The sequence below is a fragment of the Lindgomyces ingoldianus genome (genome assembly GCF_010093535.1).
Source record: "Lindgomyces ingoldianus strain ATCC 200398 unplaced genomic scaffold BDR25scaffold_59, whole genome shotgun sequence".
In the NCBI taxonomy this organism is placed as follows: Eukaryota; Fungi; Ascomycota; class Dothideomycetes; order Pleosporales; family Lindgomycetaceae; genus Lindgomyces; species Lindgomyces ingoldianus.
The window spans coordinates 173,939-194,536 of record NW_022985220.1 but is presented as its reverse complement, the minus strand read 5'-3'; the positions used below and the strand labels follow the sequence as shown (position 1 = coordinate 194,536).

At 49.2% G+C, this 20,598-nt stretch overlaps 8 protein-coding genes across 8 annotated transcripts in view; 2 read left to right on the top strand and 6 right to left on the bottom strand.

The window, feature by feature from the left end:
• Positions 1-1,976, bottom strand: part of BDR25DRAFT_329691 (NACHT-domain-containing protein) — a gene marked incomplete at both ends in the record, with an annotated part of 3,604 nt that extends 1,628 nt beyond the window's left edge. The window contains 4 exons of the mRNA XM_033692473.1: positions 33-240; positions 294-1,103; positions 1,140-1,810; positions 1,904-1,976. Of these exons, the coding sequence (XP_033540310.1) occupies positions 33-240; positions 294-1,103; positions 1,140-1,810; positions 1,904-1,976 (1,762 nt within the window). The remainder of the gene's footprint in view (positions 1-32; positions 241-293; positions 1,104-1,139; positions 1,811-1,903) is intronic.
• A 492-nt stretch (positions 1,977-2,468) lies between these two features.
• BDR25DRAFT_165806 (uncharacterized protein) lies at positions 2,469-2,939 on the bottom strand (the record flags this gene model as incomplete). The annotated part of the gene is made up of 2 exons (XM_033684092.1): positions 2,469-2,715; positions 2,893-2,939. Coding segments are annotated over 2 exons (294 nt in total), but the record flags the coding sequence as incomplete, so codon positions are not given.
• A 251-nt stretch (positions 2,940-3,190) lies between these two features.
• BDR25DRAFT_397159 (uncharacterized protein) lies at positions 3,191-4,015 on the top strand (the record flags this gene model as incomplete). The annotated part of the gene is made up of 7 exons (XM_033698483.1): positions 3,191-3,405; positions 3,432-3,524; positions 3,563-3,570; positions 3,603-3,684; positions 3,726-3,782; positions 3,845-3,864; positions 3,924-4,015. 7 exons carry the CDS (start codon positions 3,191-3,193, stop codon positions 4,013-4,015), a joined length of 567 nt encoding a protein of 188 aa, XP_033540308.1.
• Positions 4,016-5,380: 1,365 nt separating this feature from the next.
• On the bottom strand, positions 5,381-9,111 carry BDR25DRAFT_245717 (SPO22-domain-containing protein; the record flags this gene model as incomplete). The annotated part of the gene is made up of 16 exons (XM_033685898.1): positions 5,381-5,823; positions 5,882-6,182; positions 6,235-6,369; positions 6,428-6,597; positions 6,649-6,714; positions 6,764-6,970; positions 7,020-7,161; positions 7,217-7,348; positions 7,405-7,627; positions 7,677-7,712; positions 7,766-7,817; positions 7,865-7,952; positions 8,008-8,081; positions 8,134-8,392; positions 8,479-8,999; positions 9,057-9,111. The coding sequence occupies 16 exons, from the start codon at positions 9,109-9,111 to the stop codon at positions 5,381-5,383; spliced, it is 2,904 nt and encodes a 967-aa protein (XP_033540307.1).
• Positions 9,112-9,227: 116 nt separating this feature from the next.
• On the bottom strand, positions 9,228-11,909 carry BDR25DRAFT_307754 (uncharacterized protein). The gene is made up of 7 exons (XM_033690898.1): positions 11,409-11,909; positions 11,320-11,342; positions 11,220-11,237; positions 10,847-11,159; positions 10,013-10,782; positions 9,766-9,962; positions 9,228-9,713 (listed from the first exon to the last, which is right to left on the bottom strand). Exons 1-7 carry the CDS (start codon positions 11,602-11,604, stop codon positions 9,656-9,658), a joined length of 1,575 nt encoding a protein of 524 aa, XP_033540306.1. The 5' UTR covers positions 11,605-11,909; the 3' UTR covers positions 9,228-9,655.
• Positions 11,910-12,456: 547 nt separating this feature from the next.
• On the bottom strand, positions 12,457-13,596 carry BDR25DRAFT_245676 (uncharacterized protein; the record flags this gene model as incomplete). Its single annotated transcript, XM_033685895.1, has 3 exons — positions 12,457-12,735; positions 12,789-12,950; positions 13,000-13,596. The coding sequence occupies 3 exons, from the start codon at positions 13,594-13,596 to the stop codon at positions 12,457-12,459; spliced, it is 1,038 nt and encodes a 345-aa protein (XP_033540305.1).
• Positions 13,597-15,556: 1,960 nt separating this feature from the next.
• On the bottom strand, positions 15,557-18,226 carry BDR25DRAFT_273080 (actin-like ATPase domain-containing protein). The gene is made up of 5 exons (XM_033687345.1): positions 17,862-18,226; positions 17,733-17,801; positions 17,127-17,675; positions 16,278-17,068; positions 15,557-16,091 (listed from the first exon to the last, which is right to left on the bottom strand). Exons 1-5 carry the CDS (start codon positions 18,016-18,018, stop codon positions 15,759-15,761), a joined length of 1,899 nt encoding a protein of 632 aa, XP_033540304.1. The 5' UTR covers positions 18,019-18,226; the 3' UTR covers positions 15,557-15,758.
• A 194-nt stretch (positions 18,227-18,420) lies between these two features.
• Positions 18,421-20,479, top strand: BDR25DRAFT_307750 (uncharacterized protein). The gene is made up of 2 exons (XM_033690897.1): positions 18,421-19,601; positions 19,651-20,479. The coding sequence occupies exons 1-2, from the start codon at positions 18,593-18,595 to the stop codon at positions 20,319-20,321; spliced, it is 1,680 nt and encodes a 559-aa protein (XP_033540303.1). The 5' UTR covers positions 18,421-18,592; the 3' UTR covers positions 20,322-20,479.
• Positions 20,480-20,598: the final 119 nt, after the last annotated feature.

Genomic DNA, 20,598 nt, shown 5'->3' with positions numbered 1-20,598 from the left:
GCTATGGCCCTCGAGCGTCTGGAGGCAGGCACTCCACTTATCTCCTATATCTGCCTTTAATACCTTTATCCACTTTTGCTCTTCTTTAAAAAGAGCCTTTACTAAGCTGCGGACTGGGCTGAACACGAGTGCGGACCCGTATGCCTGCAAGGGATTGTTCTCTATTCTCCCTTTGTGATACATAATAAATCGATGCGCGTCTTGAACTAGCTCAATTAATGCAGATGCTTTCGCTTCTCCCTAGATTGTGTTAGCACATCATACATGATTAGCGTCGCTAACCTAAGGATTACCTGGATTAAAGTCTGGAGTTTTGCTACTAAAATCACCCCTTCTGACATGCTCTTGCAAAGGCTGAGAGCCTCAAGCCAGTACAGATACTTTGTTTTAAGGAAGGTGTGGACAGTACCTTCGTCCCATAATTCGTCCCGTTTCATGCTTTTGCCGGAAACCGAGTCACAAAGGTGGGTAACCCAGTAGACGCACGAATACCGCGTCATCGCCAGTGGGTCTTGGACCGGTACTTGGACCTGGTCGATCGGAAAGTCTGGCGTACTGAGACCGTACATATTGCGTTTAAGCGTACCGGACATCAGCTCTAGCGATCGAGAGAAGATTTTGTCGTGGGTTATTTCTTGGGATGGAAAAATGGTAGCTCGCGCCTTGTCACTCAAGTAGTCCTTGGCTGATTGATGGATGAGGTAGACTTGATCCTCTTGGATGGTAAGGAACGAACCACACATGGCCACGACCTTTCTTACATTATCTGTCAATACAGAAATATCTTCTGGTAACCCGCACAAGCTGCCTATCTCAGCCAAGAAAAGTGGACGATACGCGACAGTAGCAATGGAAAGCATAAGGTTGCAAAACTCCCTGTGTCTTTCAGGAAGCTGTTGGATCTGATTCACCATGCGGTCGTAGAGCTGGTATAGGTCCGTTGGCACTTCTTCTACTACCAGTAAAGGATCCCAATTCTCAGGCCTCTCAAGCTCCTGGACCACGAGGGCAACCCAGAGGAAGGTGCCATTCGCCTTCTGGCGCAGGATATCTCGTACTCGGTCTTTCAGGTCGTCGTCTTGAAGTGAGTGTAGACACGACAGCTTGTCGTCAATATACTTGCTAACAGCGCGAGATACCTGCTCCGCATTTTCCTTCAGCTCAAGACTCAGTCTTGTCCGTTCATTAGTAAATCTTAATTTTTGCTCGATGTGGAGCATGTTCCGACTAGACAACAGCCACTTTACACTGGTCAACGACGAGGAGGTACTGACAATGAAGTCTAAGAGCTTCGGCAAGTCCTTAACACATTCATCGAGGGCGTCTATAACCAGGTAAGTTGTCTTTAGGTTCGGGTCTTGTAGTATGTTCTTAAGGATGTCCGACACGGCGACCCAAGAATTTCTATCTTCAAAGAGCAATTTTCCTGCCTGGTTATACTTCTTCCGGAGATGTGAGGTCAACGACGGCTGCTGGTCAGCGAGCATGAAGATTAGGCCGCGTAGTACGGCGGTGGAGTTGTTGATACGCGAGTCCGTGCCTTGGCAGAAGAAGTAGGATAGGAGGTCCGTCTTGACCATCGACTTCTCCAGCTCGTTCACAATGCCGCAAAGCAACATAGTCTTACCCTTGCCGGGGTCGCCCTTGATCCATAGCAGTCGGCTCTGCGGGTCGTTGCGCCATTGTTGGAAGTCTGAGTTTTCGAGAATCCAGCCGTACAAGCCCGGCAACAGGCCACCCTTGGTTTCCTCAATACGTTTCTTATCATCACGGGGATCGGTGAGTCGCAAGTGTTTGATGCATTCTTGATCTTCTTTCGTTATGTTCACGACCTGAGTCTGGCCCAGTTCTTCTGTGGGAGTATCAGTAATGTTTTACTATATAGATATCCTGCTATACTAACTAGTTACTCCATCTCTCGACTCTCTGGCCCCCTGGCTACTCTCAACTAGCTCTTCAATATCATCTTTCACCATCTGATATGCTCCACTGTTCTTGCTACTAAACTTCACCATCCCTATATGGTCCTCATCTATTGTCCGGGCGCGCTGATTCGGATGATCTAGCGAGGAAGAGTCTGGAGGTACAACCTATCGTTCTGGTCAGTCCTATTAAATAAATAGTTAACGACGGGCCTGTATTACTAATTGACTAAATCCTCCCCATCTAACGCCAAAAACTCCTTTTGATTCCTGAAAAGTCCTTACTACAAGACTACTCCCGCGTTTTGCCCATTGAACTGTAAATGAATCCCGGCACAATTCAAGTTCAGGGCTGCTAGGCAACAGCGCATGGATGATTTGATTATTCGTGTCCATGCCTAACAGATGACCTGCAACGCCGGCAACGCCTTCCCCAAACGACGCCCAGTCCTTGCTTCCTCTATGCGGAGTTCCAAAAAAGAAGACCGCAGTAGTGAACGTAAATATTTTGTTAATCTTTAGGTCTGGGTCTATTTCAGAGCGCCGCAACACTTCTTTTACCAAGATCCCACCAAGCGAATGCGCGATAAAGACCAGATCCCGGTCTGCTGCCTTCCTCCTCTTCCTCTCTAATGCATACAGGAGATCTCTTGCGTGGGAAAAGATGTTGCCTTGATGTGCCGCCGTGTAGCCTCTGGTGACATTGGTGTTGTAGCCAAACGTCATAACTCTTGCCTTAGGGAAGTCATCCTTAAGCAAGTCTCTTGGCCAGAAAACATCGTCTCCTTGGCCCCTTTCTTGTTTGCTATCAACCCGGTCGACGCCTCCCTCTAATTGTCTAGGGTCCGAGTGTTTGCGTTTCGAGAACATGCGAGAGATGCTGCGGATTCGTGGCTTATTGCTTTTGGAGACTCCTGATGGAGGAGAGAGGGAGTGCTCCAGGGAGCTTCGAGACGACTTCGGTTTGTACGTCCAGGTATCCCGTGGGTGTCCCTGGAGGCCATGGACAAAGACGATGCTGGCTCGCGTCAGTTCGAACTGTTACCACCAAGTGAGGTCACTTGTGGGAAGGTACTCAATCACTGCGTCCTGGGGATCACTCAGGATGGTGAACCCGACATCCGCCACGGGAATTGGAGCTTCCGCGGCCGTCGCCATTGAGCCTTGATACAAAATCTGGTGGCTTAAACAAGACAGTGTGTTGCTGCCAAAGTAGCGCTTTTAGAGGTCTATTAGCTTGATCTCGTTGCCTTGGATGCCTTGGGCGCATGTTAAATGCCACCAAGGTACTAAGAACTTACATAGGATTTGCTCTCGTTGTCGTCTGTCTATTTTGTCACTCCAGTAGGTCTCTTCGTGATTATGGAGCGAACAGGAAGCCTGTAGGTGAGCTGGCACTGGCACCTGCGGCCTTAGCTGAAGGGCGCTTGCTTGTCGCCTCTTTGCCTTTTGGACATGCGAATCAGCGGCAGCAAATCCTTTTGTAGTGGTTTGAGGGCTCGACCATAGCATTGAGGCACTATGCGTCTGCCTGATTTGTCAATTTACCGCACGTTTTCAAGAGGACAATACCGACTACATTCCAGCGTTCTCAGTGTACTAGTCTCGAGGTGAGAGTACGTGGTCGCACCACGATCAAGCCCAACCGGTCCAGCCACAGCATTTAAGGGCAAGGATTAGCGATCTCTGTTGGTGATGCCTTTTTGGTCGCAATGATGCTCGTAAATCAACACTTAAGCTTAGGAATTACGATGCTTATGATGTATGCCTTCACAGAAACGATCAACATATTGATCACACTAGCAGGGAGGATGGCCGAACTGCTTCAGGCACACCCTTGTGGGTATCGAATTTCGGCTTGTGAGGCTTAGGTTGGTCCGCTTGCCAAGACCTACACAGCCACAGCGTGGCGGCCCTGTCAGTAAATTCTACTGTAATGATTGTGTGGCCGTTTCCTACTAGCTAGGATTAGTGATAGTTTTGGTCAGAGGTATCGATCAGGGTGGCGACCCTGCATGAACTTTCACACGACACCAGAGATATGGTTAGAGATGACTCCTAAGCATTGTAGCGAGGCTCCAAAACTTGGTTAAGACACTGTTATTGTATTAAGAGTGGTAAGAGCTTAATAGCAGTGCTGTGAGGAAGGAAATTTCTTCTAGTTTGAATGGAGGCTCTTTATAAATTAGACTAAAAGCAGCAATACGAACGTAGTTTTTAGGGAAGAGGGTTCTAGAGGTTTAGGAATAGCTATAACGTTAGTCCTTAATTTGTATAGATCTACTGTAGATACTGATGTGTTTGCAGAGTCTAAGTTGCTTGAAATCGAAGTACCCCTCATATCTCTCGGCATGGTGGGCTTCTCGCTATCTAGGGAGAGACGTTGGCGCAGACGTGAACAATGGAGCAATGGTTCAAGTCACCCTTGGCCGTGCGACACTAGGAACATGGCTGTAGTACCTCGACGTTAATTTGGTGTTCTTAGCGCTATCAGCATGTGACCCTTAACGGGGCTGTCTTTTTTTTCCACGTATACACCTATTTAAAAGCTCCTCTCTCCAATATACCTATGTGGCGTTAATGCTCACTACATTTTGAATTAACTGTGTGAAGTCCAAAAACATATGCCACTATGAATAAAAGTAGGCCGCTAGTTTAGGACGGTTATACCTAGTTATTATCTTCAATATACAAGATTCTCAACCTGAAGCTTCTTTCTCTCCTCCTACCTTATTCTCATTTTTACACAGTATCAATGATCTACATAGCTAGGCATGCAACAAGAGGAGATCTAGCAGCCATTTAAACTCAAATTTGTTTTCCTCTAGAAGGCCTTTGTGTTACTCTTTGCCCTGCCACTCCATCCATCTCAGCTAAAACATTTCTTCAATGCCCCTCTTTCCCCTTTGAGTCTTTCCTCCTTCCCCCCTATTTTCTCACACTCCCCACCATCCACCCAGCTCTCTTCTCTAACACAGGAAATTCCACCATAACTTAGGCTCACAAAGGATTCTCCTCAGAAGGCGTTCATACCACTATTTTCATCTACACTCTCAGTCTTTGGAAACTAGAATATCCTGTTAATTGATTACAACAAGCGGGTCCCCCTTTTTTATTAAACTTTTTTTAAGGAGTGAGCTGGTCGTTTCACTCCTAAACATGCTATGCTATAACGCATTGTATCAACGCCTTACTTAAAATCTAACTTCTAGGCCCAGGGTGTAAGCAGAGGCATACGCATTGTTCCTCTACTTTGACAGCTCTATCAAAAAAAAAAAAAAAACCCTGCGTTTACCTTGACAAGGCTATCGAAGCGACAGGTCGTCTCCACGTATCAACATCTTACTTCATTTGCTACACCTCCACTATCAGAACGGTCCCCGGAGTATCTACCCGCATAACTTGAAACCCGCAGATCCGTCCGCTCAACCTTAAACTAGCACATACCCTACACTCCCTCACTCCTGCCACGTCAACCCCGAATACTTCTCCATCAACAACCCTCTCAACATTCCCCCATCTTCCGCCCACTGCGCCAACCCGAGCGCCTTCTCCGCCCAAAGCCTACACTTTGCATCATCATTCGCTACATAAAAGTCAATCGCCTGATTGAAACTCGTTGTCGCCAGCCACTCAAGCTCAGCCGCAGGATAATGATTCGATTCCTTCTCAATGTCAGCAAGCCTAGGAGAAGACGATAGTGGGGGGGTGCTCGGTAGGCTTACCCCTTGTTGTGTGGCCACAATCTCGGAGACTTGGTCTAGGCACTTCAGGCTGGTAGGCTCATCGAATGGGAGGGCTAGCCGAAAGAGGCAGCGGATCCAGCGGGACAACTTGACGATGTCGTTGTTGCTTTGACGCCAGGTGAAGTTGATGATTTTCTGGAGTACGCTCAATACCTCTAAGACTGTGTCAGCGACAGAATTTCGCGCCGAAGGCTGCGACACGGTGCCACTTACTGCTCTGGTACTTTGGGCTTATATCTGATTTCGTGACTCTGGAATGGATGATTAAGACTAGGTCCGCGAGAGTCTCGTAATGTTCTGGGTTTTTGTACTTCCAGACCTCTTCAAACAACTCGTCCAAGTCATCCCACTTCTCAAGCTTTAGGATTGCTTCCAGCTCCAATTTTACAATTTGGAAGTGCTTTGATATGATGTCGTCATGTGAGGATATTCCAAGTTTCTCACTATTAAGTTCCGTGGCAGCTGTACGCCTGAACTCTTGTCCGTGGCGTCGGACTTGCAAATAGTATTGAAGCTATGAATGTCAGCTGTTGACCATGTTCGCTTTATCGAGCTTGAAAACATACACAATCTTGAATGCAGTCTTCTGCGCGAGCTAAGGTAATAAATGCACAAGCAGCGAGAAAATGGCAGAACATCAATCGAAGCGGAAGGTCGGCATTAGTCTCCGACTGGCCTTGTTCTTGAAGCAGCCGGATGAACTAGATTTCGTGTCAATTAGTCCTAATAGAGTTATATCAGAGCCGGGGGCGGAAATACCTCGATACAGGCATGGAGTAACCTTGTTAAGTTCCTTGGGTGCATTTCCGCGCAGTACTTGAGGGATAAGTTGTACGCATTCTTAGAAAACCATTCAAATTCTGAGGGATTAAAGAGCTGCTGAGCCGGGTTACTGGGTCGCCGTCGTGATGCGTTGGCCTGGGCACATGCTTGTTTCGGTTAGAATCAATTCCCGACCCACCGAACGACACTAAACTCACCCCCTTCGAATAATTTACATAGCTCTTCCACAACATCTGAGCTTAAATGACCATCCTTGACCAATTCTTGAACTAGCAATCGTGCTGTACATCTATACACCAATCAACAAGGCACTTCCAGATGTTGCCGGAGGCGCTTCCCTGAGAAGAGCTGGGAGATGTATGCCAGCAGGTGCACTGTAGTCGTACTTGTCAAGCACTTTCTGAAGGGCGACGATAGCCTGTCGTTTGTCTCCAGTACTCTGGGCTTCTAGCACGCATGCATAAAGGAGGGTCGCATCTTTTGACGAATGCCGGCAGATATGGTCAAGACACTCCGCAGCTGCAATAATGAGATCATTGATGTAAAAGGTAGGCAAGGAAGGCCTTACTAAACTCTGGATCACCACTATGCAAAGCTACTTTATACATCAGGTAACGTGTTATTGGTTCGCTTCTTCCGGTATCGGGCATATTGTTAAAGGCGTCTCGAGCGTGTACGTAGTCCTGCCGTGCCAAGGCACACAAAATTACCTTTCTGCAGGGAGTTAACTAACCTTCGATCCATTGCGTCGGGTCGATCTCTAACTCGCCTCGTGATCTTAGACTTGTTCAGCTCTCCAGCCTTATCGAAAAGCATATGAAGACAGAGATTACACCAAAATTCGGCGGTTGCGAACTGCTCCTGATTGTAAGTTGCCTCCACTCGCTTCCAAAGCAGCTGCATTGATCAGCTTCAGCAAAACCAAACGTTTCAACTTGAAGTTAATCGCTTACCGTTTGTGCAGCATGTGTCGCAGCAGTGGACAGAGGGTATTTGGTTTGTTGCAAGGTATTCTCAAAAAGCTCGTGTAAAGACTCCAGGATGTCCTGGGAGCTGGAGCTGGTCGTACCCACCCATATTCTTGTTATGATTGCCTTTTCGACCCAACCCTGGTTCTCTTCCCTGAACAGCCTGAGCTGGATCAAATCATCGAGGATCTTGCATGCGGTCGGGTGACTGTCAATCATCAGCTGGCCATGGTCCTAGCATACTTACGTTTGCAAACCTGTAATTCTTCAGTTTGTGAATGTGGTGCATGATCCTGCGTGATTGTTAGTTTCCTAGACTGGCTCTTGAGTGAGTCGTTCAACGAACGTCTTGAAGATTGTCTCGTTCAAGACTGCAGAACGTATTATTCGAAGGAGGACTGAAACACATAAATATCCATACAAATTGAGAACGTCAAGCACATACCCGTGTAATACTGGCTTGGGTCAGTCAATTCCGTTGCCGAAAGAAGCTCTAGCCTCAAGAGGGAAACGGCCATCTTCTCCCCATAGTCCTGGCTAAGAGTTAGTGCAAGCAGCCAACATGACATGGGCATGGAAGACGATCACGGTCTCGAGCAGGTTCACCATATCTTCCGCTCTCTTCTGCGCTTCAGGAGTCTTCAGTTTGATATACCCCTGGACTAGAATTAGGGTTAGCAAAGCTAGAGAGTCGTCACCAAGTGACATACAGACCGAGAGACTGCATGATGCTCAGTCGCAGCTCACCGGCTTCGGAACTGAGTATCTCAAGGTCCTGCTCCCCGAGCATGTCATGAGCGCGCTCCAGCCATCTCACTGCCAACTCGTAATTTCGCCTTCCTAACAAATCTCTTCCTATTTCGCATAAAAGATCTGCTAAGCTCTCAGCGGTGGTTGGCTCGAGTGCAAAATTACGCTGCTTGGTTTTTGAAAACATGTGCTCTGCTGTGTCCATACGATCTTGTCGCCAGGCCTGGCCAACACTACTGTCAGTGAGATGTCCTTACGGCGAAGGGCACCTGAGTGCCCCAAGAACGCCTCAGTCCTGGTGGATCTCACCAAAATCGTCCGCACTCCAAAATATTCCATTCTCAAGCGCTCCACAAGCTGCGCCTGCTGTTTGTCAATGTCGCCCGTTTCCTTGCCCAGCGCGTCCTGATAGTCTGCAGCCCTCTCTAGCACCTTCGTTGCACTACCAAGATCCTTGTCCTCCAGACACACCCGCGCGGCCTTCAGCGCAACCTTCATTAGTCGGACGCAATTGTTTCTCTCTGGACCCTTCCTCCCTTGACCGCCAGCTGTATCCAGGAGGAGCATGGCGAATACACGGAGGAGGCATAGGGCATGCTTTCGTTGAGCGATTTGGTCTTTCGTCTTGACATTGGAATGGGCGCCGTCACGGCGCAAGCGGGTGGAGAGGTTCCATAGCTCTGTACCGAGTCTATCGAGTTCATCTTGCTTTGCGGCCGTCGCTGATGAAACAGGGAGGGGGAAACTTTTGATATGGAGCTGGAGATCGTCAACAAGGGTGGTGTCGTGGGAGGAGGATGTGAAGTGATTCGCGAGTCCTGAGGCGAAGGCTGCGCAAAGGTCAGCGAGAGTGCGTGTTGTTGGACAAGTGGCAGGATACGACTTACAAAGAAGCAAGTTGAGCTTCCGCTCGCGCTCAAGCTTCGCTGATGGTGGCGCCATTTCGGAGAGTGAGACTTGGGCGTGTGGGCGTGGTGAGCAAGGCGAGTCTTGAGAGCTGACAAGGAAGCCGTGACTATCGCACCTGCACAGTGAGGAGCCAAAACTCAGAGCACCAGTCTGCCTACCTAGGTCGATAGCTACGTGGGTGAAGACTGCTGCAAACTGGCTAAGGGTGGCTACGGACAATGCAATAAACATAAACATCCTATCTACTAAGTAAAGCAGACCAAGACCTTAACCAAATGTAAACACGATTTTGCCTGCCATACCTGACCAAACACCCACTTTCGTACAAATAGCATATACTCACTCGCACGTTACCGGTAGCTAGTTATGGCAATCCTGATCAAACGCCAAATCCCAGACCCCCGTCCGGGCGTGAGCTCCAACTCATCTCTCGCCTCATTGATTCAAGACTCGGATTTCGGTGACCCTGGATTCCACTACCAGCATTACGTCGTTGCATCATTATCTCCGCTATGTGAAAGTACAAAATTCCGCCCAAGTGTGTCTGTCGTAGACAATGCTTTGGCCCGTTCGAGGGCTACGATCCAGATGCGGTATCTACCAAGGGGAGGAAATTACCAACAATCAATGCGGGGCTATATGCTGGTCAGCGATTGCATCAAGCACTGCGGCTTCAAGACAACGCACATATTATACATATCACGTTTGACCGTGAAAGAAAAGCAACATCTAATTTCAGGATCCTTTGAGTTTGCATCGGGGTTCTTGAGAGAACAGCTGGTCAAGATTGCCTTCTGGGTGTGGTCAAAGGCAATGGCGCCAAACTTCTCCCAATAAGAGACCAGTGAGGCTTCAGCTATGATTTCGTGCAGCGCAATGTTCCCCTTTGAAACAGTCAGCAAGGCCCACATACTGACATCTCATGCGTTCTTACATCTCGTAGCTTTGACATTGGCACATGGATCAACTCCGCCATCTCTTTGTTTCCTCTGTATATTTCTCCGGTTCTTCGCCAGCAACAAGCCGGGATGGCCATGCTTGCAAACACTCGGTCATACTCCATCAAACTCTTGTCGAACCACATCTCAACGCGAACTAGTTCCATGTCGGTCAAAGACTGCATCCTCTCGCGGAACTTGGGACGAAATCTGTCCAGCTGCCGTAAAATTCTCACTCGTGAGACTTGCTGTAGGTTTCGCTCCATGTACTGATTCAGTCGCGCGTAGCCCTTGACATAATTGAATGGCTTCAGCAGTCCTGCATCCATCTTGGCTTTAAGTAGCTTGTTCATACGCTCTTCAGGGGTATCCGAAGCCGAGCCCGTGGGATCCGCAGCGGTCATGAGGTATCTTTCTCGTGCCTTATCTATAGGAATGCCGTTGACTGGTCGTTGGAAGGAGTTCCCCGCCGTAGGCTGGGCGGGTGGAGGCAGCAGGTGGCTTCCAGGGGCATTGGGATTATAAACAGCATTGTTGGTGAGGGTTCCCATGGGGTTCGCCAAGGAAGGGTCGGAGAACATATGGTGGAAGTCGCCGCCGCTGTAGAGCGCACCGTCATCCATCAGGCTGTTGCTGAGGAAGTCGTTGAGCAGATTATACTCGTTGTGGACTTCGGACGTGTTGAACATGTAGGAGGGATGGTAGTGATGCATGTCATGAAAGTTGTTTTGGGATGAAGAGTTCCACTCATTATTGTAGTTGAGGACTTCACCATAGTTCAGCGCAGGGCGCGCAGGGCACGCAGGGTGCTAGACGGCTGTGTAACTTACAAGACTGACTGTTTGACGCCAGTGACGGCACCTGTGGCGCAGATACGGGCGTGGGCTGGACTATCGGTGCTGTATTGGCAGCTCTGCTATGAGGCAATCGCGGCGGGGCAAGGTTCAGCCCTGCTTCTTGGGGGTTAGTACGCTGATCGAGTGTATTTATGGAGGACTCGGAGGGCGCTGCCTCGTGGTTCGAAGCTTCGTTTTCGCCATTGGCGCTCTCCGCATCCATCTTGGACTTCTTGACGCTTTCTCGAGGTTCGTCGTGGCATAAGTGTCCAATATTTCGCTTGATGCACCGCGTACACGGCCGTTCCTGCGCGGAAAGGGAGGCGGGTCAGCCCAAGTAGGCAAATGGGGTGCTGGGACAGCTTACGAGGTCGCAAGTCATATGCTGATCGGGAGCGAGGTTAGCACGCAGTTACAACTGTCTCAAACGGAACACTATGGGAGGCCGGGAGGAAACTGCGGCTCACCGAACGTCTGCAGTATATGCAGGCTTGAAGCAAGTGCACGGGTTAGCATGGGAATTGACTGCTGAGGATACACAGCGGGCAGACCTCACCATGATTGACCTTCCTACGCTTCTTGGGGGTTTTCGTCGGGGCCTCGGAGCCGGAAGCAGGAGGGGGCTTGTCCTGCTGCTGCGGGCTCTTCTTGGGCGCATTTGGTTTATCGACATCGTGCCCCTGATCCGTAGCTTTGGACGTCGTCATACCACCGGAAGCTGTTCCATTGGGTCCTTGTGTAGCTTCCGGCATCAACTGAAGTGGTGTGCGCGCAAGTTTCAGCGCTGGGATACGGGCGGCGCACGCTCGAGGAGGTTCTACAGCGGGCGCATCAGCGCATCAGAGCAAATAAAAGCAAGCTCGCACGGCAGCGCCTTGAACACGTTCGCAGGTGACACGCTGGAGGCTGCGACGGACAGGAATTGAGGGTTGTCTCAGCGGCACGCGAGCCTTGAAGCTCTCTTGTAGAGGACGCACGGGGAGCTTCTGACTTTTGTAGGCGCTGTTAGCCGAAAGAACTGTGGCGGGGCTGCCTCGGTCCGGAAGAGCGCAAGGACTTTTGCGGAGACATGGGGGATTGCTAAGTGTGTTATAAGACATGGCGGAGTGCGCCTTTTTTCTGCTCCATATCACGCGTTCCTCCTCAGTAGGGCCGATGAGGCATTTCGCAGCGTCTCTACCCTGCCAGCATTGTGGACGTGCCCCGAGCCAATCGCCCGTTGCCTTGTCCTTGACCGCACTTTTACATGCATGGCAAGACAGCGGATGGGTGTTCTGGATTAGCCCTGCATGCAAATTTCCGAGACCACAGACTCGGGATTCTAAATTCGGCTTCTAAGACGATGGCATTGAACAACTCACGTCCCGTCTATCGTGGGCCGGACTCCACCGCGGCCGCTCCGTGAACTTGGGTTACCTGGGCGTCGCTCCGAGCAGCCTATCCCCCAGATCTCCCCTTATCTCGTACTCTACAATACCTCAAACGCCGTCCCAGTACCATGTGTCCCCATTACTCCAGACATCCGGCCATGCACCAGCCAGGCTAGGTATATTTGAAAAAGAGCACCACGACCTGAACGCCGATTCGACCTGCATATCAATAGTTCACAAGGCATCATACTGCGGTGAACTGGCGTGTTTGAAGAGAAATCCGTCCAATGCTGCCTGCACGTTCTGCATCGCCTCGTGGATGCCTTCAACCTGCTCATGGTTGTCCTGCAGGCTCTCTAGGCTGCGTCGGAGTTGCCCGATAAGGGGAGCAATGTCGGGACCCGGAGCATCGAGCATAGCCGTATCGACTGGCGCGGCCTTTTTCAAGCCAATATCTTCAGGTCCGTCTCCGTCCATCTTAAAATTTTTAGGCAGTGTCAGGAGGGGATGAAGCTGCGATCTGACAGTCAGCATCCAGCTGAAAATGATTAACCAGGCCTGATTACCTTCCGACTTTGTTTTTGGATCTCCTTCCACCTAGCCGCATCCTTTTTCAACGTGTTTAGCTCTTTCTCATCCTTCTTCAGCTGTACCTTAGCCTTATCGACTTGTTCCTCGAGCAGTTGATTGGAGTGACGCGCCGTCGTGACTTCTTGTCTGAGCCTCTCCTGCATGATATCAGCGCAATTCTTCCCACCGGAAACGAAGCATACACACGTTCCGCTCCGTTAGCCAATCCAGGTTGAAATGGATGTCCCTAGTATGTGGAGGAACCTTCACCATCGACAACTGCCTTTCCAGGTCCCTGAAAACTTTGTTCAATATTTGTCTGGCCTCCTCACGCCGTCTGTCATCTCTCCGCGAGGCCATAACCTCATCCCTAGCGCGCTGCAGCACGAATTTTATCTGATCCTGAATTTGCTGAGAGCACAGTGGCCATTTTGCAATCTGTTCCTCAGATATTCGCCGTGGCTTAGAAACGAGTTGTAGATGATGCAACACCGGCGCTGCCTCCGCAATCTCGTCGATATCGGCTTGCTTCGCCTTTCCTTTTGGACGCTTTGAGGACGTCGCGGGACCTGCGACATTTCGCTGGGATACAGGCGCTACTGGATTCTCTGATGGCCTCCTCTTGTTTATGTTCTGCTTTGCAACAGCAGGCTTGGGATCTCGTTTCCGCTCTCGCGAAATGCGCTCCGTCGAGGCTCTCGATGGCCTTCTCTGCTTCTTACGCACACCTATGCCACTAGGTCTCGTAGGCGCCTGAATGAAATTAATTATATGCACATATAGAATCCCAATTGGACTTACCATGTTGTCGTGGTTAGGACTCTTCGTCAAAACGCGGGAGTCGGAACGCGTGTTTACGTCTGGTGGAGTCCAAGCTTTGATTGACGCCAACCATCCAAAAAGGAAATATAGCCGAAGGCGCCTTGCCACGTGGAGCGGCGGCTTACATAACGGCAGAAATCTCCACTTCACCTCTATGCACTTCTTGGCCAAGGTACCGCTTAGTATTCCTACTGGGCCTCCTCCCTCTCTCTGTCGAGTCATTGTTAGCTCGCTTCTTTATTCTACTTCCTCGTTTGAGATTCACTCTTCATACTTGAACTTTGGTACCCTAATCCGTCTACCAGCGTCAATATATCAGCGGAAGACCCGGGAAGAAGTTTATGAATCGTCTTAGGAACTAGTTCATTCTCGTCGGGGGATTTCTGCCCTAGCAAGCTACGAGTTGCTTTGCTCCGTATCTCCAATACCAATACCAGCGAGTGCTAGAAATGTTTTCTTTTTTGGATTCTAGGTTTCCCCCCGAATATTTTATTTTTTTAATTTTTTTGGAGTTTTTCCTATTATCAGCATCAACTCTCAAGGATTCGGCCTAATATTTACTCTGTATAATTTCTTCCTCGAAGCTGCCTGGAGTACGAGAAGGATTTTTGTAATGCAATGTGGCCTCTATTTCATGGAAATCGCGTATATTGTTCTTATGGTAGTCTATTGAGGATAAATAGAAATGCTCTCTCCTTGCCCCAGAAGCTGAAAGCTTGAATCCCAAACTAATATTGCATTACAATTGGGACTTCACCCTGGAAAGTATACCCTTTTCTGATTTCCACAAAGCCCGGCAACAAGTTTGATTAATCGAACACCGGCTATTACCGTTTTGAAGTAATTCCTGGCTGGAGTAACAGGATAGGGAGGAGAAGTGGCGCAAAGGTGGTGCTGCCGTCAGCAATAATGAGATGTCATTATCCCAGATCGACGGCCCGAAATAGGCCTGTTGCCTTGTTATTCTCCGTCCGCCCCATCTCTAACTCGTCCTTGTCCTGTTTCTCTACGATCTCCCCCATATTCACTTCCTCCTCTGCCCACTCCTTCTCCATATCTCACTTCTCTATATCCTGCTCCCCACCTCCCTCTTCTCTAACCACCATACGGCCCACCCCCCGAAAACTCCCTTTAATAAAGCCCGCACATTGTGCACACAGTCTCTCTTACACCGTATGAACCTCGTACTTATCTTCCTTCCGACCAAATATCCTCTTAGACCACTCTGGATCTGCAACACAGTGAATCCATTCTTTGACTTGCCAATCTATCAAATCAGCTCACAAATTCCCTTGGATCTGCAATGTGGGAATATCGTACTTAACTTACTAAGCCAGTGGGTACTGGAAAGCGAAATAGAATTGGAGAGTGGGCTTTCGCAGTATAACGTAACAGTGTAATAATAGATGCTAGAAGTGAAGATGTGGTAGGTTATTTAGCACATTTCTATGAGGGTGCAGGTGTGTAGATTGGTGAGAATCCATAGGTGGTAGGTACGGAGAATCGTGAGTGCGGGTGTGTTATTACGCGGTTGTGGTGTCCGAACAACAGGCGTGAAGAACGGGTGTGAAAAGTAAGACTAACATCCATCACGCACTCTCCAAGCGCATCGACGACACAGTTTCACCATGCAATCAACACATATACCCACCCTTCTTCCGCACTTCACATCTTGCAAAATAGGTAGATGCTTGGTAGAAACATCATTTATATTTGCCTGACCACCGCCCACAATTCTAGGTCTATGGCTAATTCGTCAGGGGCTACGGATCATTCTTCAAGCGTTTGAACTTGCTGCCACTGCCATTGCTTAGAATCGAGGGCAGCAGGTCGTTAGATGGCTTCCGTGCAATGGCTATTATTCGAACTTGTTGCAGGATATTGTGTCAAGTTTTGAAGTAGACTTCTGCTAAAACATAGCGGCTACTATGCTACGTGTGTTATTCTAATATGTGACGAATCCAACTCTAGGCAGGTGTAGCTAAGTTTTGAACGTTGATATGATAACCCTATATTTCCACCTCTCCCATCCCGAAAGATCCTCTTTCCCCGTAAATGTCCAAGAGAAATGCCGGATATCATATACTAGAAACGCAGATTCAACAAACTACCCTTCCACCTCACACAACCTAGTATCCAACCCCTCAATGAAACTTCGCACTAACAGCCCCATATCTAACACCATCAACCTTCAACTCAAACACTAGTCCTGCACTCTCAATTTTCATATCCAGCGTAAAATCCAGGTTGTCAAACTCTACCCCTTTTGTTGTCGTCAATCGCGTGAATAAGCTCTTTGGGACGGTGTTCAGATCTGTGGTAAGCGTGCATACGTTAATGAGACCTTTGCGGTAAGAGTCCGGCGCCGTGTCTGCATCGCATGCGATGAGGTCGTCTTCTACGACTAGGCTTTGACCGGGGCGGAAGTTGCGTGTGTAGTGGAAGGATATGGGTTGGGCTTCGGAGACTTGTGCACCCTGCGTTGTGTTGATGTTAGCGAATATGTATGACTGGGAATCGAAAAGGAGAGGAAATATAATTGGTCGGAAGGCTATGAGACTGTTCATTTTTGTGCGTAGAGTGTCAAGAAGAAAGCTAACAGGTTGCAAATCTGTATCAAAATAGGGTGAAGGGAAGGCGTAAGCCAATGAACAAGTACTTACCTTAGCAATGTGCCATTGCATTCTATCACTAACCATCCATCGTTCCCACAGCGGAGACCAATATCGATCGCTAATAGGGTGCTTCGCTTCGTCGAAAACAGTTGCGTAGCTGGTGCCATAGTGCCACCGACTCCTTCTACTCATCACCATGCTTCCCTCAAGTCCTCTCAACACCGCGCCTCTCACAACAGCCGTCCATGCATACATCGGGTGCATGACCTCGATCGTCTGCGGGGCGTTTAATGCTACCGCATGTGTTGGTCTCTCGGTATACGGTGGCGGCGGCGCGTTGTTGAAGTGTGCTTTCATGCGACTGTACAGATAGTTGCTCTGTCCAAAGCCACCGACTAGCACAATCCCGCAAACCAATCCGTCCTTACGCCGTATACTATTGACCTGGCCTTCCACTAGATCAATGACCTCCTGGACGACGGGATCGAAAATCTCTTTGACTTGCTCCGCGGTCATGACCAAAAACCCCGAATCCAAGCCCGCCTCTTCATCATCGGGGAGACCAGGAAAGGGAACATTGACTTCGTTATGTTCATCTTCGTTAAAATTCCTCTTAACAAATTCCTCGAAGTACTTGAGTCCCATATTCCATGTTTTAGCTTTCTTCTCTCGCATCATGATATACCGTTCATTACCGATGCGTCGCTTAACGTGGTCTTCGAATCTGTAATTCAGGAACGCTGACCCGCATAAACCGCCTGTGCCAACAGCGGACTCTTCGACCCGAAGTGGATTGAGCTGCGTTATTTTGTACGCTATAAGATCGACCGTTCCACCACCTACAGCTTCATTAGGGATTTGAAGTGGTACAGGTATATGCAGGCCATTGTGACCTACCAGCGTCGCACACTATGAAATTGTCCCCGATTTTGAGGTGATTGGGTTGGATTGCTTTCAGGGTATACACGGCGGCTGCCTCGGGCTCTGAAATAAGTTTGAGGTCATGTCGGTTGCCCATTCCAGCCTTCTCTGCGGCCTTTAGGGTTGCGTCTTTGGCTGAGTCTGACCAAACCGCAGGAACAGTCAGGACGAATTGAACTTTTGTCATGCCCATGAATGTCTCCCCATATCTTCGTGTTAGTGTTTCCATAGTATGTTTATATATCATGCTGAGATAGTCTGTCACCGCCTCCATAACCGTCTTCTCGTACTTTCTCAACTGCGCTGCAGTTTCGAGGGGAGAGACGAAATGGGGCAGCTTGTGGTTTCGGTCCAGGAAGAGCTTTATGCAGCGGAGTCGAGTCTCCTCAGGCTTGAATTGGAAGCCCCATTTTATGTTCTGTGTCTGCTTTCCCAGTCTGTCTAGCGACGTGGTGGAGCTGTTGGTGCTGTTCTGCGAGGGCATTTCGTATGCGATCTCGGTCGGGACTTTGTCCGAAGTGATTCCTATTCCAATTACATAAGCATTATTTCGGTTTTCCATTGCTAATTGACGAGTAATACCATTGCCACCAGGCCATGTTTTGATAATATCTATGTCCTCTGGAGTAGCGCTGTAAACTGCCGCAACACCTGCTCATTGATCAGCTTGCAGGCCTCTCGTTCTCCTATTTCTGATGATATCAGACCCACCACTGTACGTAGTACCAAAGTCAACTCCAACAATTAGTCTGTCCTGCGTAGCATTCGGTTTGGATGCGCTGCCCACTGCTGCGGCGGGGCTCTGATTGGCGCCTGGGTTGAATGCATAAGGGGTATTGGCTCCCCTTCCGGAAAAAGCACTATTCATCTCGAAAACCCCCGATCCAAGCGAGTCGGACTATTCAATGGGCATATGTAGTCGAGCTGTGCTACATACACGTCGGTCGCGTGTAGGGCTGCAGCAGGGGTCGGGCGTGTCTGCACGGAAAGTCTGGGGGGGGGGGAGTGAGGGATATGCGACGTGGAGAGGGGTCAGACCTTGAGGTCATGTATGTTGGGGCCTGAGAGACATTGAAGGAAGTTAGGCACCTGTTCAAGGTGCTGTCAACATTGCCTGGCTGGGAAACGGGACGTGTGAGATTCAGCTGCGGTTCTTGGTTGTGTTGTGGCTTGAACCGTGGCTGACCTCGGACTAGCCCGCCATCTGTGCTTTAGTTCAGGCATCATCCGTCAGCTCCTCGGAGAGGGGACTGAAAAGCAATTCATTTGTCCTGAAGCGTGCCGTTGTGGGACTTCAAACCCATCATGGCCCTGTCTTCGACACCAAGATCAATACCAGTCTAGAAACCCGCCCATCTCCATGACAGCTATGACAGGGGAGAAGAAGGCGTCTGGTGAGTCCGCCCTTGTTTCAATATGTTGGTGCCTACTGTAGAAAATTGATGGGGAGGGTTGAAACTGTTAGACCTCTTGCTAGATTGAGAGAGAGTGCTCCGGCGATACATGTTTCCGTCTTCAATCACATCCTTGTAGTGTTCTGTCGTGGATGCCAACGCAGGACTTGGCACCTTCGAAATGTACTGATACCATTAGACCTATCTGCCCGACTGAAGCGTCCTGGGAAGATCGCCTCCCGAAGCTCGAAATCCCCCTCTCAGTCCACCATCAGTGCCCCCCCGAAGGCTGCCGTAGCAGATGGCAAATCGAAGAGGGAAGACTTACATCGTCGAAAGAACCCTTTCAATGAAATGCTGCTTCAAAAATCCGCAAAGGAAGCTGGCAATACCAGTCCCTCGACTCCGGATGAACGCGAAGATCGACATACTAGGAGCTCCTCCATCGCAAGCATAAAGAGCATACAGGATGCAAAGACTGCAGATCGGATAGCGGAGCTGGAGAGGGCATTGGCCGTAGCGAGGGAAGAGCAAAAAGCGCTACGAGAAGAATTGGAGAAAGCACGGAAGCATGGGACGGTTTATAGAGATGCTAGAGATGACTACCGGAAGCAGCTTCATGGGCCATATAATCGCAGTTCCCGATCTGCGTCCCCCATGACCGATTCGACCCAAACGGAATACGAAGAAGATATCAGCCCCCGTCGCTCCTGGTCTCAGCAGCGTGAGGAGCTCATCGAGCAGAATTACGAGCTCCGTGGAAAGCTAGCAGACCTACAAGAGCAATTGGTCGAGCAAGACACGGCATTTAGAACGAAGCTGGACCAAGAGATGCATAAAGGAGAAAGGGAGTGGAACGAACTTACGGGGAGACTTCATCAGTCGGAGAAGGAGTCCCAGGAGCGATTGCAACAGCTACTGGATCTAAAGCATAATATATCAACCTTAACCCGCATGGATAGCCAGGTTACCGATTTTGAGCTTGCAGAGAAGGTTGATCAGCTTTTCCATCGAACACGAGAGTGGGTCATCAGCAACTTTCGGAGGACAAAGCCAGGTGAGCCGGGTCTTTGGTTGTTTCAACAACCGCTAATGCACTATTTTAGATTTCAACAATGTGCCACGAGAGACCGCTAGAGCTCTTGAGTTGATTAGCGTCCATTACAACAAAATTGGCCTCACTAATCGGCTCGCTTTCTACCAAGCGATGATCTCAAGTAACTTAATGCATCTCTTCCGCGAGCCAATATGTATTGGCCTTCCGGAAACTGGTCCTTTAGCACCAATCCGTCAATTAGCAACTTCTATGCACGACACCGGCTCTGAATACCGTGAATGGCGCAGAACAACGATCCGAGCACTTGAGAAGAGTCCTGCCAGGCAACAACTACAACAAGAAAAAGAAAGACTGTTACACAACATATCTTCTCAAATCCAGCATCAGCTCTTCTCCGTCACATCCACCAACCTGACGCCACAGGCACAATTATCACTGCTCGGTATCTTGAATGCAGCAGCAGATCTGCAGCATGTATTACTACTGCAGAAGGCTCAGTATAAGGTGCATTTCTTCCGAGATCAAGAGTGCGGTCGAGTCTCCTTTGATGAGTCTAGGATGGACTCGATAAACGACAACGACATGGATGATGACTTCATAGATCGGAAATTCTGCTTCTGCGTCTTTCCGTTGCTAGAAAAGTTTGGGGATGAAGCTGGTGAAAATGTAGACGTGAGAAATGTCCTTCTGAAGGCAAGGGTTTGTTGTGGTGTTGGTTAATTACAGCTTCTTACCATACCTCAGAATATAAACAGGGTAGATTTAACCCTTCAAGCCTCTTGCTCGAGTATGGGAGAACATTGCAAGGATGCCGATATCTGTCATAAATTCCTAGTCGTGGTTGTCCTGGTTGTCCTTATTGTAAGGTTGGTTATGTACTGGTGCAGTTACCAAGATACTGCAGAATTGAGCAAGGCCACCACGCTATCTGTGATTTCACAGGAAGAGAAATTTCACAAAAAGATGTGCCAACTGAATTATGTCGTTCTGGCCACAA